Source organism: Podarcis erhardii, assembly GCF_964252035.2.
Source record: "Podarcis erhardii genome assembly, chromosome: Z".
Taxonomy (NCBI): domain Eukaryota; kingdom Metazoa; phylum Chordata; class Lepidosauria; order Squamata; family Lacertidae; genus Podarcis; species Podarcis erhardii.
In genome coordinates this window covers 3,130,732-3,145,574 of record NC_138504.1, presented here as the reverse complement: position 1 = coordinate 3,145,574, position 14,843 = coordinate 3,130,732, and the positions used below count along the sequence as shown (strand labels likewise).

The 14,843-nt window shown below is 45.5% G+C and overlaps 1 protein-coding gene across 1 annotated transcript; it reads left to right on the top strand.

Annotated features, from left to right (window-relative positions):
• Positions 1-5,167: 5,167 nt before the first annotated feature.
• On the top strand, positions 5,168-13,163 carry LOC309333313 (uncharacterized protein; the record flags this gene model as incomplete). The annotated part of the gene is made up of 6 exons (XM_081846690.1): positions 5,168-5,561; positions 8,444-8,529; positions 8,752-8,896; positions 10,868-10,935; positions 11,611-11,761; positions 12,331-13,163. 6 exons carry the CDS (start codon positions 5,168-5,170, stop codon positions 12,537-12,539), a joined length of 1,053 nt encoding a protein of 350 aa, XP_081702816.1. The 3' UTR covers positions 12,540-13,163.
• Between the last annotated feature and the right edge of the window lie 1,680 nt (positions 13,164-14,843).

The window sequence follows — 14,843 nt, the reverse complement described above, 5'->3', positions numbered from 1 at the left end:
GGCAATGCCCATCCACTTTGGGCTGGGAGCTGCCTTTGGAGTGAAGTCTAGCCATTGGAGATAATGCAACAAACACAACAATATCCTGTTCCACACACTGGCTGACTAGATGCCTCTGGGAGGCCCACAAGCCAGGCAGGAAAGCAACCTCCACACATGCTGCTTCTCCCCAATTTTACAAGGGTAAAATACAAAGGTACCCAAGCTGCCTTTAATTTGCCCCCCTTTGAAGCTTGGTGATCCAGGGAGGCAAAACGATAAGCCGTTAACATCTATTTCACTTACACTCCAAGTCTCCTGTAGAAATACAATGTCATACCCTTGGGGGAATTGGACAAAAGACACGTCAGATGCCTTTTTAGACCATCCTGCTGTATTCCATGTTGTAAAGCTAAGGTTGGGTTTGGCTTTGCTAAAATTTAGTCTTTGTCAATTATCTTCTGAAAAGTTTTTGGAATTTGCTTATTTATGTGGCAGCTGGATATTACTTATTTTAACAGTGTCTTTGCATGGGGAACAGCCCAGGAGTTTGATGAATTCAGACAATGGATATAAAGTACTCACACTGAAAATTGTAGAGCCTTTGTTTACCAGAGCACCCTCCGGAGGATGTTCCATCTGCCTGGAGCCTAGTTCCTCCTCATCTAAGTATCTCATTTTAGTCCTGAAACCCGGTGAGGTCACCATGGTGGTGGTTTCCCTTTTTGGGGGGGGGGGCAATCTACTACCTTCTCCTATACATTGCACTTTCGTAAATGAAGGCAGATTTATCTCTGCCATTACCTGAAAGTTGTGAGGGTGACAGACTGCCAAGTTGTGTGCCTGAGAAGGGAACTCTTCCCCCATGGGAACCTTTTTGGAGGGAGTCTGGTCGACTGCTGGATCCTCCTCTCTGGCATCCTTACATTCGTCCTTTCCAGTTAATCTGTTTCTAAGTGTTGTCTTTCTAAAATTTTGATTTGTGCTAAGGAAGGTAATGTCCAAAAATGACTTATTAGAGCATTTTCTTCTGGAGAGAGATTATCCTTCCGCTCATTTGCGGGATGATGCAAACCATATAAGGGTGCACCTTTGTTTATGATGGTCGAACAGGCTTTTTGGGACCATTGCCCCTTCCTAATTTTTTCCTGTTCCTCATTTGTCATTGATTTATCGCTCTTGGCAGCAGAGAATAGGGTCATTGGTAACCTATTTTCGAAAAGTCTTGGTATTATTATTCTTTTCTTCAGGAATAGATTTCTTATGGATAAGTTTAGCCAGGTTCTGATCTTGAAAGGTAATCATTGTTTCTACCGAATAAACATCATAGTATAAATTATAGAAGCAATGTCGTTTGGCTTTACTACATGTGGCAGCATATCATTTAGGATGTTCAGAAGACGCATTATGTGGTCTGTCCATGATAGAAAGGCCTTCGGTTTTGGGTAGTTGACAAATACAAGTTTGGTATCAACATCTAATTCTATCCTTTTCCCTGGGCCAAAGTTTGCCGGGCAACTGAGTTTCCCTGTAATATGTCACAGTCAATGTTATGGGTCATATGTTCTCTGATATCTGTACTTCCAGATGTTTTCCTTCCAGGGTTCAGGGGTATTGCTTCTATTGCTTCATTTGTTTCGATACCCTGCTTCAGGATAGTGGCTTGGCATCTTCTACACTTGAGGGATTGCCTTACGCCCTGTGTGCCTACTCAACCTGCACAACTGGGACTGTTACAGCTGCCACGTAAGACTCATTCCACACTTGCAAGAAATCTATATTTTAGTGCAACAGCACTAACACTTTGGAACTCCCTGCCTAGGGACCCAGGCAGCTGCCTTCACTGTACTCTTCCCCACACCTCCGTAAAGCATTCTGGTTTAGGGGCCTTTGGAAGACATGTGGAAGGCTGCAGGGTGTGGAAAGCCTTTTGCTTACTGCTGAGTTTAATGGTCATGGCAATATTTTGAAATGTGTGCCTGTATTTCACTGGATCATTAAACATTTCCATGAGGAGTTTTTGTAAACTTGCTTTATGTTTTTTTGACAATCTACTGGGGTAGAAATGATACAGGATGAATTAAATTACATTAAATTAAAATGAACTCTGTTGAAACTGAATCCAAAGTGGTGAAGGTCTAACTCTCTGCTTGCATCATTCTTGTGCTTCTGCCTGATTTTGTTTTGTCTGGAAACTGAGTGAGATAAAAACTTCTCATGCTACAGCACCCGCCCCCCTGCAGATGTTCAGGACCTCAAGGACGCTAACCCTTTCTCCAAATTCTTTTTAAAAAATCAATTTTTATTAAAAGATTTCAACGTAATATACAATACACGGCTCTGCTGTGCCTCATTCTGAAGGAAACAGGAATCCTGGGAAAGTGCCTGGAAGCCCTGGAACCTTGTGTTGCTCAGAGATTGGGGTAGCCTGCAGCATGTGTGCATATGTGCTTGTGTGTATGAAATAGAATTTTGGGTCTACTTCTGGGTGTTAAGGAGGAAGAAAATGCAGGGAGCTCATTTCCCACGGTCTCTCCAAGTAGAGCTGGCCATTAGATTAAAACATTGCACCCTCTGCCACAGCCACAGATGTAAAGATGAAGTAGAGCTGTGAATCAGCAACGTATTGCTGACAATGTACTCCAAAACTCTGGATGACCTCATTTAAACAATGACTGGGTTGCCTAGACTCACACATGTGTGTATAACATAGAAGTTCAGGGGACAAAGTGCATGCAGTATGCTGCTTGTGAGGTGCTCAGAAGGAAGAATATGCAGAAAGATCCTTCCAGGTGACCTGTTTATTGAGCATTCATCCTGATTTGTTTGTGGGGTGGTGATACTACATGTATCAAGCTTTCCAGGGCATTTACCTATCACTTTTCCTCTTGCAAAAAGCCCAGCTGGGGGGACCTGGAAGTGTGCCAGGAAGAGCAATTTTGTAGTGGGTTTGTTGCACAGGAGCACCAAGTTCACTAACTGGCTGATTCAGATTGAATCCCATTCAAATAATAGTGCAATGGTGTGTGTTTCAGCCAGCCATCCGGCTCCTGCAACTGTTCCCTGGGTGCCACCACACTGTCCTTTCTGTGTGTTTGGAAGGGAATGGGAGCTATGCTCCCCCCGGAGACACTCCACTCCTTCTTCATTAGCTGTGTTGCTCAACAGTTGAGGCAACCTTCACAGTTCTGGGATGCCAATACAAAAGACTATAAATACAAAATATATTTATAGTTCAGGGGTTCCTCCAGAGGAGATGACCACATGTTCGTTTTGCGTTCATGTCTTGCTTGCCCAAAACTTAACACAGTGGTTAGATTCTGCTAAGGGAATGGTCAGAGTGCTTTAATCCATTCTCACTGGAAAAGCTGAGGTTCTGGGCTGGACCTGAATCCCTTCCACAAAATACTGACAGTCTGGAAACACCCTGGGTGCAGACATGTTTTACTGGGGAAAGGATCTTTGCCTCTTGCTCCTTTTTAACCTGCAGTAGTGCCCTGGCAAATCACAAAGTGCAGGCTCCCTTCATGGTACTCACAGCCACACCGCTTCTAAGATTATACAAATTTAATATATCAACAACAAATAAACACAATAAGGCTATAATGATACAATCTGAATCATTAGGGGTGCATTGCAGCAGTCATTGCAAATCTCCATGAGTCGCCTTTCAGCCAGAAGCTCTGCAGCACAGGTGGTTCTGATGATTCCCCTGTAAGGAAGGCTTACAGTGTAGGAGGCTTTGGGGCTTTGCGAGAGGGGGGAAAGTGGGGACATCATAGAAGTATGCACGATGTGGGAAAGGTGCAGAGCGATGCCTTCTCCCTCATACCAGAACCTGGATCTCTTTAAGAAAGCTGAATGTTGGAAGATTCAGGCCAGACACACTGCCTAGTGACACTGAAATTACCTCCTTCCAGAGGTATTAACAGGGATGGCTTTAAGAGAAGATTAGTCAAATTCATGGAGGGTTAGACCATGCTGCACCTCCAGCCGCAGAGGCAGTCTACCTCTGCATACCAGTTGCGGGCGTCCCAAGTGGGGAGAGTGGGGCTGCATTTGGAGTCTGCTTGGGGCTTTCCTTGGACATCTGCTGGGCTGCTGAGAGCTGGACTAGATGAGCCTTGGTCTGATCCTGCAGGGCTGTGACAATAAGAGCCTGGAGTGTGGCTGCTTCAGGAGCTATTCAGTGAACAGTGGTGCAGAGTTGCAGCTCCCTGGGAAAGGGCACGTGCTCAGCAAAGCTGTCTCTTGCTTCTGGTCCTATGAGTTGGGGTGGGGACAGGGAGGAAAGGGGTGCAGGCTTCTGTAGAGGCTGGAATCTCTCTCCTGCCTCTCTCTGCCACCTCTGAGGTGCCCGAAAAGGCAGTTGGCATAGGAAGCAAACTAATAGTCAGGTCCATCTGTACTGGCTCAGTTTGACCTATTCTGCCAGATGCTGTCTTTCATATTCACGCCCAAGAGCCTTTCCACTCCAGAGATCTGGGGCTGAACCCCAGGAGTCACTCCCCCCCCCTTTCCAAATGCCGTTTGGTTCTCCTCATTCTTTTTGTGCCCTCCAGGGTGCCAACTTGAATAAAATATCCCCACCCCACATAATCAATCACATGACATGGTGCATGCACACCATTTGAATGGCAGTGCACATCAACTTGGGGGGCCCGTTCCCCTCAAATATTTTATTGTGGAAGGGGTCCAAGGGGACCTGGGCCTGTGAGAGCTGGCTCCTGTGATGCTCTCTCGCTCCTTCCTTGCCTGGTCTCTCTTCCTCTCTCTGCCATCCTAAAACTCTCTCTGGATTTTGCTCAACTCTCTCTCTCTCTCTCTCTTTCTGTGTCCATGTTGCTTCACTTTCATTGTCCTCCCTTCAGTCTCCACTATTGCATTATGCCCCCTCTCTTGGCCCGTCCATGGGCATTCCACTGCCTGCAGCATGCCAGGGTTCTACACATCCAGAAGCAAAGCCTCAGGTGTTTCCCCGATTGCATCTTCACCACAACCCTGTGAGGTAGGCTAAGTGGTTGGTAAGGGACTGGCCCGGTATAGCCCAGTGAAGCTGCCAAAGCCAGCAGGATGGCGGTTAAGATTAAACAATCACACACACACACACACACACACACACACACACACACACTTTCCCCTCAGATGAGAAAGCCGGGATGAGTCGTGCTAGCATCCTGTGGCCTTGATGGGCTTAGAGGCAGCCCAGCACACCTGGTATTCCACCTCTCAAGCAGGGAAGAGAGAAAGAGCCAAGCGCCACCTTGATGACGAGCATCCAGGACCCTTTGACACAGAAACCAGCCCGTTAGCAAGAGCCCCGCGGCAAAGCGCACGGGCAGAGGCGGGCACCCCAAGGCCAGGCTGCATCTCTGCCCGCCCCCGGCTCTGCCCCCTTGTCTGCAAGCAGGCTGCCTCCTGGGAGGATCAGCGCTTTTCTCACGGGACACAAGCGCACGACTTCCCCCTCCCACTTGCCGCCCGCCCCAGTCTTTCTCCGACGCCTCAGCGACTCATCCCAGGTGGGAATTCGGGTGGCGTTGCTTGCAGAAAGCGACAGAAACTCCAATTCGTCTTATTCGGTAGGTAGGTTTTCTGTGATCCACACAACTTTTCCCAAAAAGTATGGGTTGACTACTGATTTACCATTTAAGCGGCAAAAAGACCTAGGTTTGTAAGACAGGTGAAAAAAACCACGAATTACATTTAAAGTTCTGCGAGATGCGAAGGAAAGCTTGCGTTTTAGACTTCTGTTTTACAGCTTGTTGCAACTTGGTGCGGTTAACGGAATGGGGGATATTGAGAAATAAGAGACTTTGGGAATTAGAAGGTTGGGATTTAAGGGTTAGATGGCTTGGATATTTGTGGTAGATAAAATTAAAGTAATTGCGCACTTTAAGAACCACTCTGTTAGACGTGCGTGGCGTGTTAAGAATCTGGAAATAGATATAAAGTTAGTTTATGCGCAAAGACTCCATTTTGGGTTTCACCAGAAGCCGCTTTTTACAGAAAAGGGGTGACGGATAAAGAGAAATGGTTAACCTGTCGAGAGTTCTTAAAGTCGAAACGAGGAGATTGTAAAATTAAAACAAGGGAACAATTAATAGTGGAAGGTTACAATTTCCAGTGGTTTTCTCTGTTACAATTTATAAAAGAGGGCTCGGTTCTTTTTCGGGGGAGGGTGGCGGGGATTTTTGCTGTTGCTGATGTTAACTTTTTACATCTTTATTTTGGATCATATGATTTATGTGGAATATTATGATTTACGTGGATTTTTTCCAATTTGGTTGTGTACCTTTTGGCATTTTGTTCATTGTTTATGACTAGTTTTGCTGTGTTTGCACAAAATATATAATATGTTATTTTTTGTAAGCTGCCTTGCACATGGTTTGAACTTTGGAAAGCCAACATACACCACTGGGTTTTTCAGGTATCCAGAGAAACTGTGGATTTTAGGACTTAGAAATGGGTCAGTAGCTTTATTTGGCACTGCCAGAAAAGACTGCCCCTTAAAATTCTGTTTCTAACGCGTAGTATTTAAAGGCAAACTTTATCCTGTTTTATGTCAGGAGTTGGGAATTCTAGAAGTAGAATTCCTTTTTACACGTTCTTACTTCCTGTACTGCTTGAATGGAAGAGTAAAAACTTCACTTACTAATTAATTATGTTAAGCGAGGCAAACGTTAGGTCAGGAAGCGAAAGAAAGACTATGGAAAGAGAGACTAGAAAGCCGAGTAAATGGGACTGTATTGCCTTCGCTGCCCATTTCTGCCTTCAGGCACAGAGCACAATAATATTTCAGGTGTTCTAGTGTATAATTCGGAGACAGGAGTTGATTTTACTTATTGTAACATCCTGGTGAGCACAGAGAGAAGTACGGCTATGATAAATGGAGAAAGGGAAGGCTGATGGGTCTGCATGCATTTTGGGCAGAGGAGGAGGGTCTGTGGAACTGCCCACCACTGCCGTGTACTGTTCCCAGGATAGGTAAAGATCATTAAACAGTTTTCAAATTGAAAAAGGTGTTTCATTTTTTTAGCTCCTTAGTAACACCATCCAGTTCATTTAACCACAACCTACGACCCTTGAGGTTTTTACTGAAGCAAAAGGATTGATTCCATCCCTGTATTGTGATTTGAGGATCGCCTGTTTCATAGCAGCTCCTGTGCCTCTGCCTTCTGCTGCATTTAAAGTGAAATTGCTGGTCATTTCCCCAGGAGCAAAAAGACCTACTCTGGGCTTATTCTTGGGAATTACTTTGCAACAAACAACAAAGCTAACACAGAAGGAAGCTTTTTCCTATTCAATACATATTGTTGATATTTAACACCAGGAGGCTGCATGTGTTTCTGCCATTTGAAGGCAGGCCTGTTTAGGGAAGCTTTTAATATCTGAAGGACTTTTGTATTTTAATATTTTGTTGGAAGCTGCCCAGAATGGCTGGGGAAACCCAGCCAGATGGGCGGGGTATAAATAAATTATTTTTATTCTTATTGCAATTTGTATGAGATACATGGCAAGGAGTATGAGTAAGACTTGCTTTGATGATTCAACTCCCTTTGGGGTGATTTTTTTTCAATGTCTCCGGGGTGTTGACTGAATGGTCAGTTTATAAAACTGTGCTGTTGTGGTTGGTCGCTTTTCTGAATAATAGATTTAAGTTTTATATTGGTTGAGCTATTTTTACATAAAGTTGCTCTGTTAGGTGGATTATTTAATTGTATGTATATATTGTGATGATTTCAATTCTTTAAAAAGTGTTTTACAGGTGTTGTTGAAATAGATAGATAGCATTTCATTGTTTTAAATAATGCCCTTTCCTCTCAAAATGCCCCTGGCCTAATACCCCGCTTTGGTACTGATCTCCTCCCTCCTCCTCCTTTCTTTCCTTTTCTTCCTAATGATCTGATTTTAAAAGAGAATTGGAATTTAATTCAAACATGTTGAAGACCACACCTAAAAGCTTTAGCAATGGAGTCATTGCTACTTTTTCCCATTGCAGAAAGTACTGTATTTTTTGCTCTATAAGACTCACTTTCCCCCTCCTAAAATGTAAGGGGAAATGTGTGTGCGTCTTATGGAGCGAATGCAGGCTGCGCAGCTATCCCAGAAGCCAGAACAGCAAGAGGGATTGCTGCTTTCACTGCGCAGCGGTCCCTCTTGCTGTTCTGGCTTCTGGGATTCAGAATATTATTTTTTTTGTTTTCCTCCTCCAAAAACTAGGAGCGTTTTATGGTCTGGTGCGTCTTATAGAGCGAAAAATACGGTATCTTACCAGGCTGAGGCATTTTTCTGCTGGAGAGGTGGCTCCACAGAAACACCCTCTGTCATACAAGCAGTCCTCTGCAAGGAGATCCTTGGGCTGGGAGGGACCATATTCCAGATGAGGGGGAGCATGAAGCCAGGCTCTGGGCTTTCGTTTCATGTTGGAATGGAAATGTAAAATCACTTCTTTTGTATTCAGGTCAGGACAACAGATCCACACTGGGGAGCTTGATGGAGGGTGAAGGGATCAACGGTAATCCAGGACAAGCTGCACTTGCTGCTCAGGTAAGGCCAGAAGGGTAGTTGGCAGATGAATGGTTTCTATAATAACTGAAATGTGCTTCATTTGCAACTAAGTAGAGCCTGTGATGCCTTTAGCACCCTGGGGTGGAGCTCCTTCTCAATAATAGCACTGTCTGCTCATTCCCAACTTCTTCAACCAGTGCCTCTGTGTCTTCTGTAAATGTCTGGAGTAAATGTCTACCAGGAAGTGTCTGTCCTCTCCAGGTCCTTGAAAACATGAAGGAGGCGCTCAATGGCCTTAAGACGGCGGTGAAAGCAGTATTAAAGCAGGTTGAAGCATTTTTTGGGAAGCTCCAGGAGCTTGAAGACAAACTCCAGCAGATGCTAGCAACACTCCAGCAAGCAAGAGGTATTTTTGAGAATCCTGTCTTCACAAATTCCAGGGACATGGTCCTCCCAATGATGTTGGGTTTCAAGTCCCATCATCCATGATGAGCGCTGGCCATGTTGGCTGGGGCTTAGGGGAGTCCCACCACAGTCTGGAGCCCAGTTCAGTGCGCCTTTGTGGGCAGCTGGTAGCCATGCCAGGGCTTGGCATTGGGTCTCTAGATCAGGGTTGAGGTGGTGGTTCCAGGAAATGGGCTCCAGTGGTTCAGGCCCCTTCCATGGGTGCTGCCATTACAGTCCTTCAAAGGGTTTTAAAATATTGATAAGAAATGGACTGGAAATAAAATAAAATAAAACTTGTCTTTTTTGCTGTGGCCCCTGCACTAGCAGAGGAGGGCCCATGCCTTTCTTTCCCCTGGCTGGTTAACCCCTGCGCGGTTCCTCTGTTCATTTGTTCCAGTTGCTGGGGATATTGGCTTGGGGTTGGATCTGGGCTAGGTGGTGCATTCCCTCATGGCTTCCCTGTTTCTCCAGATTCGCTCCTATCATTCTCCTCCTTCCCCACATGTTAACTGTGGGTGCACTTTACCAGTACAGTCGTACCTTGCATCCCAGAAGTGACTGTTCCAGTTTGCAAACTATTTTTGGAAGCCGAATGTCTGACGGGGCTTCCACAGCCAATCAGAAGCCGTGCCTTGGTTTCCAAATGTTTTGGAAGTTGAACGGACTTCTGGAATGGATTCCGTTTGACTTCCAAGGTACCACTGTATATGTTCTCAGAGCAGGGGCAACCCTATTGCCGCCTTCAGATCTGGTAAAGCTAAGAATTGCTTATGCAGATCTTGATGCCCTCAAGACCGAGGCCGTCATCTGATGCGACCAAGTACTCCTATTAGAGAACCAAATCCTCAAATAGTTGAAATGCCTCACTTGTTCAATTGTCTGTCCATTTAGGAGCCATTTATGCTTCTTGGGCTGTGCCCCCAATACAACGGCTTTTGTCTTGGTACAATTTGTATTCAAATGTTTGTTATGACCCAGTGTCCCAAAGTTCTTTAGTACCTCATACCCACTTGTGTTTGTGCTAACAACACTGTATCGTTGGCATGTAGCAAAATGGATACATTATGCTATGAAACTGAAACAGGGGAAAAATCTGGCCATTTTGGTTCCTTTATTGCATCATTTACATAAATGTTAAAAAGCACAATTTTAAAAAGAATTTAAAAGTATTTAAAAATATTTAAAATTATTTAGGAATTACAAGGTTAACCTTTTAAAAAGATATTTACAAAGTTTTAAAAGCCTGTATGTGTAACTGATGATGATGTGGGGGGTGGCGGCAGGTGTGGTTGTAAGACTCCCTTAAAACTGATTTACAATGCTGGCTCTTGGGGATTGAAAGGGCACATAAAAAGGCCTTCCCCCAAATTAAAGAAAAAACAGCAAACAACCCAGTCAAACAATTAAAAAAAACACCTGTGGAGCTCAGATGAACAAGTCCCACTTCGGTGCCAACTTGACCAGAATGACATGCACAGATGCTCCTTTCTTTTCCTGAGTTATAGCAGCTCTTTTGGCTGAGGTGTGGCATGCATGCTTGCCTAGGGAATTTGGGGATGGCCACTTCCAATCTACCAGGAAGCCTTTTTTCTGCTGGAGAAACAGCTTGCACCAGCAGAGGGAGGCAGCACTCCACAGAAAAAAACTGTCATACAAGTCGTCCTCTATGGCTAAAAAACATGAGGCATCCTAGCACTGCATGACAGAGGGGGAAACTGCTTTGGCTGGGAGGGGACTGGAAGTGACCATATCATAGCTGTCAACTTTTCCCTTTTCTTGCGAGGAATCCTATTCAGAATAAGGAAATTTCCCTTTAAAAAAGGGAAACGTTGACAGCTATGGACCATATTCCAGATGAGGGGGAGAATAACGCTCTAGGCTTTAGTTTTATGTTGGAATGGAGATGTAAAATAACTTGTTTTGTATTCAGTTGAGGCCATGAGATCCAAGGTGACAATCAATGGGGATCATCCAAGTTTTGCTGTGATATCTGCTGAGGTAAGCCCAGAAGAGTTGCTGAGCTTTTGGGGGAAATCGCAAAAAAATGGACGTCTTTGAGCTTTTTTATAGTAAAATCACCAAAAACAGCACTGCTGACGTGGGTTGCCATACGTCTGGATTTTTCTGGACATTTTGCCAATTTCTGCCCAGACACTGCTTCCTACAGCAGGATTCCATGTATGTCTGGGAAATTCTGGATGTATGGCAACCCTAGGGTGGGTGGCAGGTTAACTTAATCTGGTTGGATCGTTTAAATTGCCAGAAAAAGGGCCAATTTAAAGCAGTAGCTGTCTAGTTCACATAGTTCCTGAACAAGCATACATGGAAAAATGGTTTCTATAATAGCTGAAATGTGCTTCATTTGCAGCTAGGTAGAGCCTCTCTGCTAATGCAGAGCACAATCCAAAACTTCAGGCGATGCCATTTATATACCCAGAATCCAGAGCAGCTCTGAAGTACCACCGCTGTAACACCAGCGCTTGGCCTTCTGGCACCTGCAGGCTAGGGAAAGAGCTCTCTGGGCGCTGCCTGTGATGCCTTTAGCACCCTGGGGTGGAGCTCCTTCTCAGTAATAGCACTGTCTGCTCATTCCCAACTTCTTCAACCAGTGCCTCTGTGCCTTCTGTAAATGTCTGGAGTAAATGTCTACCAGGAAGTGTCTGTCCTCTCCAGGATGTTGCAAACATGAAGGAGGCGCTCAATGGCCTTAAGACGGCGGCAGAAACAGTATTTATGGCTGCGCAAGTATTTCTTATGAACCTCCAGGAGCTTGAAGAAAAACTCCAGCAGCTGTCAGCAATACCCCAGGAACCACAAGCAGGAGGTACTTTTGAGAATCCTGTCTTCACAAATTCCGGGGACATGGTCCTCCCAATGATGTTGGGTTTCAAGTCCCATCATCCATGATGAGCGCTGGCCATGTTGGCTGGGGCTTAGGGGAGTCCCACCACAGTCTGGAGCCCAGTTCAGTGCGCCTTTGTGGGGAGCTGGTAGCCATGCCAGGGTCGCCTTCGCTGCGTGGAAGGGGTGGCATCCCTCCCCGCAGGAGGCCAGAGGCCAGTAGCAGACTGCGCATGTGGCTCTGAAGGGCACAAAGGTTTGCTGTCTTCCTTGTGGCCTGGATTTCCTGTCTTCCTCGTGTGTCCATTTTTTGCCATAAAAAATGAAAGTACAGCATAATGGAAACATACCCTCCAACATTTCTCTGATGAAAATAGGGTCATCCTAAGGAAAAGTGGGACATTCTGGAATCTAACTGGAAAATGGGATGGCTTCTCTAAATCAGGGACATCCCTGGGAAATAGGACACTTGGAGGGTCTGTGAAAATACAGTTTATGGTTGTACATGCCATATACCAATTTTAACTGGTAGTTCTTTGGCTTTTCCCTCAGCTATTCTTTCACTTGAGGAGGAGGAAGAGGAGGAGGAGGAGGAGGAAGAAGAAGAAGAGGAGGAGGAGGAGGAGGAAGAGGAGGAGGAAGAAGAAGAGGAGGAAGAAGAAGAGGAGGAAGAGGAGGAAGAGAAGGAGGAAGAAGAGGAGAAGGAAGAAGAGGAGGAAGAGAAGGAGGAGCCCCCGAAGAAGAAAAACAAAGAAAACTGAGGGAATATATTTTCACTTATATTTCTCTTATCAGTTATATTCCTATAATTATTTTAAAAGTTTAGCAATATGATGTGTATTTGTACTGAATAGAGATTAGTCTTCTGAGCACAGTCTGTGAAAAGGTTTCTGAAGATCAGCAGCACTTGGCTTTAGCTTGCTGCTAAGAAATCACTTGTTGCTCCTTCCTTTCATATATCACTGTTTTATTGCAGTCCTTGCCATAGCTGTCCAGAGAAGTATTCTCAGGATCCTGTTGAGATTTCTGCCTGCCCTCCTTCCCCCCGGACAGAACTGGTTCTTTGGAATCTGGTAGCCACTGTCCCTTAAAGTTTAGCCTTTTGAGACGCAGGACCCACTTTTCACCCAAGCATGCACCTGAGAGCTCCTTTCTTAAATTTCTGGGGCATGCATTTATATTCCCTGAATTGTGGAGGCTCCATTGACAGCAACGAGAAACCGAGCCTTTAGAGTCATCAGCCCAGACCTGTGGAACTCCTTGCCAATAGAGAGTAAGAGGGTGCTTTCTGTCCCAACTTTTAAACGCCTGCTGTTTCATTCCACCAGGCCTATGCGGGCACACCTCCCACAATGGTATATGGGTGCACTTATACATTTTGTCATTCAGTGGTATATATTCCTTTATTAATAAATAAAATAGTTAACTGAATATGTTGAGAGTGCTTCTGTTGTGACCCTCCCTGACCCCAGCTGAGAGCAACACTTTAAAGCAGGTGTGGGGAGCATCATCCAGATGTTGTGAATCTGTAGCACCCACCTCTGGTTATCAGCTGTGTTCCTGGGGCTGTTGGGAGTTGCAGTTCAGCACCATCTGGGGGGTTGCCTTGGGTTTCTGCCTTGGGTTTCTGATGCTGTGATAGAAACCCACAATGGAGATGGGGCAGCAGAGGAGGATGCACAGACCGCTTTGCATTACGGTGCAGAACATGTCTGGGTTCACTGGGATTAGAGATGGCAGCAGTGACCAACCCTTTTCCCCGCAGCCAAAGGGCCCCCCTGCCTCCCATCTGGGGCTAGTGTGTCAGTGATGGCTGTGGCCACTGCCAACTCCCACCTCACATGCACACATCAGAGCACCACAGTGACCAGCTGGCAACCCCTCTCCTGTCAAATCCTCAGCAAAGGACAAGGGCCTGGGGGGACAATTTCCTCCCCATCACAGCACTGGGATGGGCAGAGTGCTTGAAATCTCTTTGCTCAGCCCAGTGCCGAGATGGGGAGGAAAACCGCAACCGCTCTGCTCTTCAGATGAGAGGCAACAGGACTTGCTGTTACTTATGAGATACTCAAGGCCACTGTCGTCCACCTCCTTCTTCCAAAATTCCTGGATCTGGGCAGTACAAGGATTCTTCCATGAATCATTATTTCAATTTCCCCAGGCAGTTTCAGTTTTTGATTGACTCACATTCCTGGGAATGTTGAACCTTCCTCTTGTTCCTGTGCTGCTGTTACATAAACAGCCATTCAGTAGTTGATGGGGGAAGTATCTCTAGGGTGTCTCAGTCCAACCATCTCGTTTCCAACACATTCCCATCTAATTGGGAGGTTGGGGTTGGGAATGTGCCAAAAAATACTTCTAAGGCCTTTGGCCGCAGAATGGGGCTTCCTAAACATTTCTTGAGCCTTATACATGCTGCTGAGGTCTTCCAGGTTTCACTGAAGGTGAGGAGCCAGCCTACCTTCTCCTGGCGAGCGGCTCCAAATCTTTGCTTTCAAAGAAACAATAAATGTCACAATTCACGAGGAAATACTCAAAATGTAAGTCATTTTCAAAGGAGGTTGAATCGGTGCACATACGCTCTCTTTGACCTGCTCATAAATTCTGGTAAACTATTGCGGTGGCACATCAGCACAATCTGTTTCTTTTGGGAAACCTTTGTTTCCTGCTCTTCTGGTGCAAAAAACCAGCACACCGGGCGGCTTATGGCTTTTAACATTGCAATGACATTTGAAGCAATATAAAATAATTGTGCAAGGTGACAAGGTTGGTGTTTGAAAAAAGGCTAAAACGTATCATCTGCCAGTATCACCTGCATTGATGGGCAGCAGCTCTCCTGCATCCCAGGCAAGCAGAAGCCCCTGGGAGGACAATAAACACTTTTTGGGAACTGTGCAGGAGAGGAGTTTTCCCCTTAACTGAGGACTCTGGAAGAAGCTGTTCTGGCAGCAGGACATCTCTGAAGACTCAGCTGGGGTTCTGTAATGCCTGGTGATACATCACATTGGTTGAGGTGTGGTGAGCTACCGACTGACTCCCACAAGTCACCAACTGAGAGTTTCATG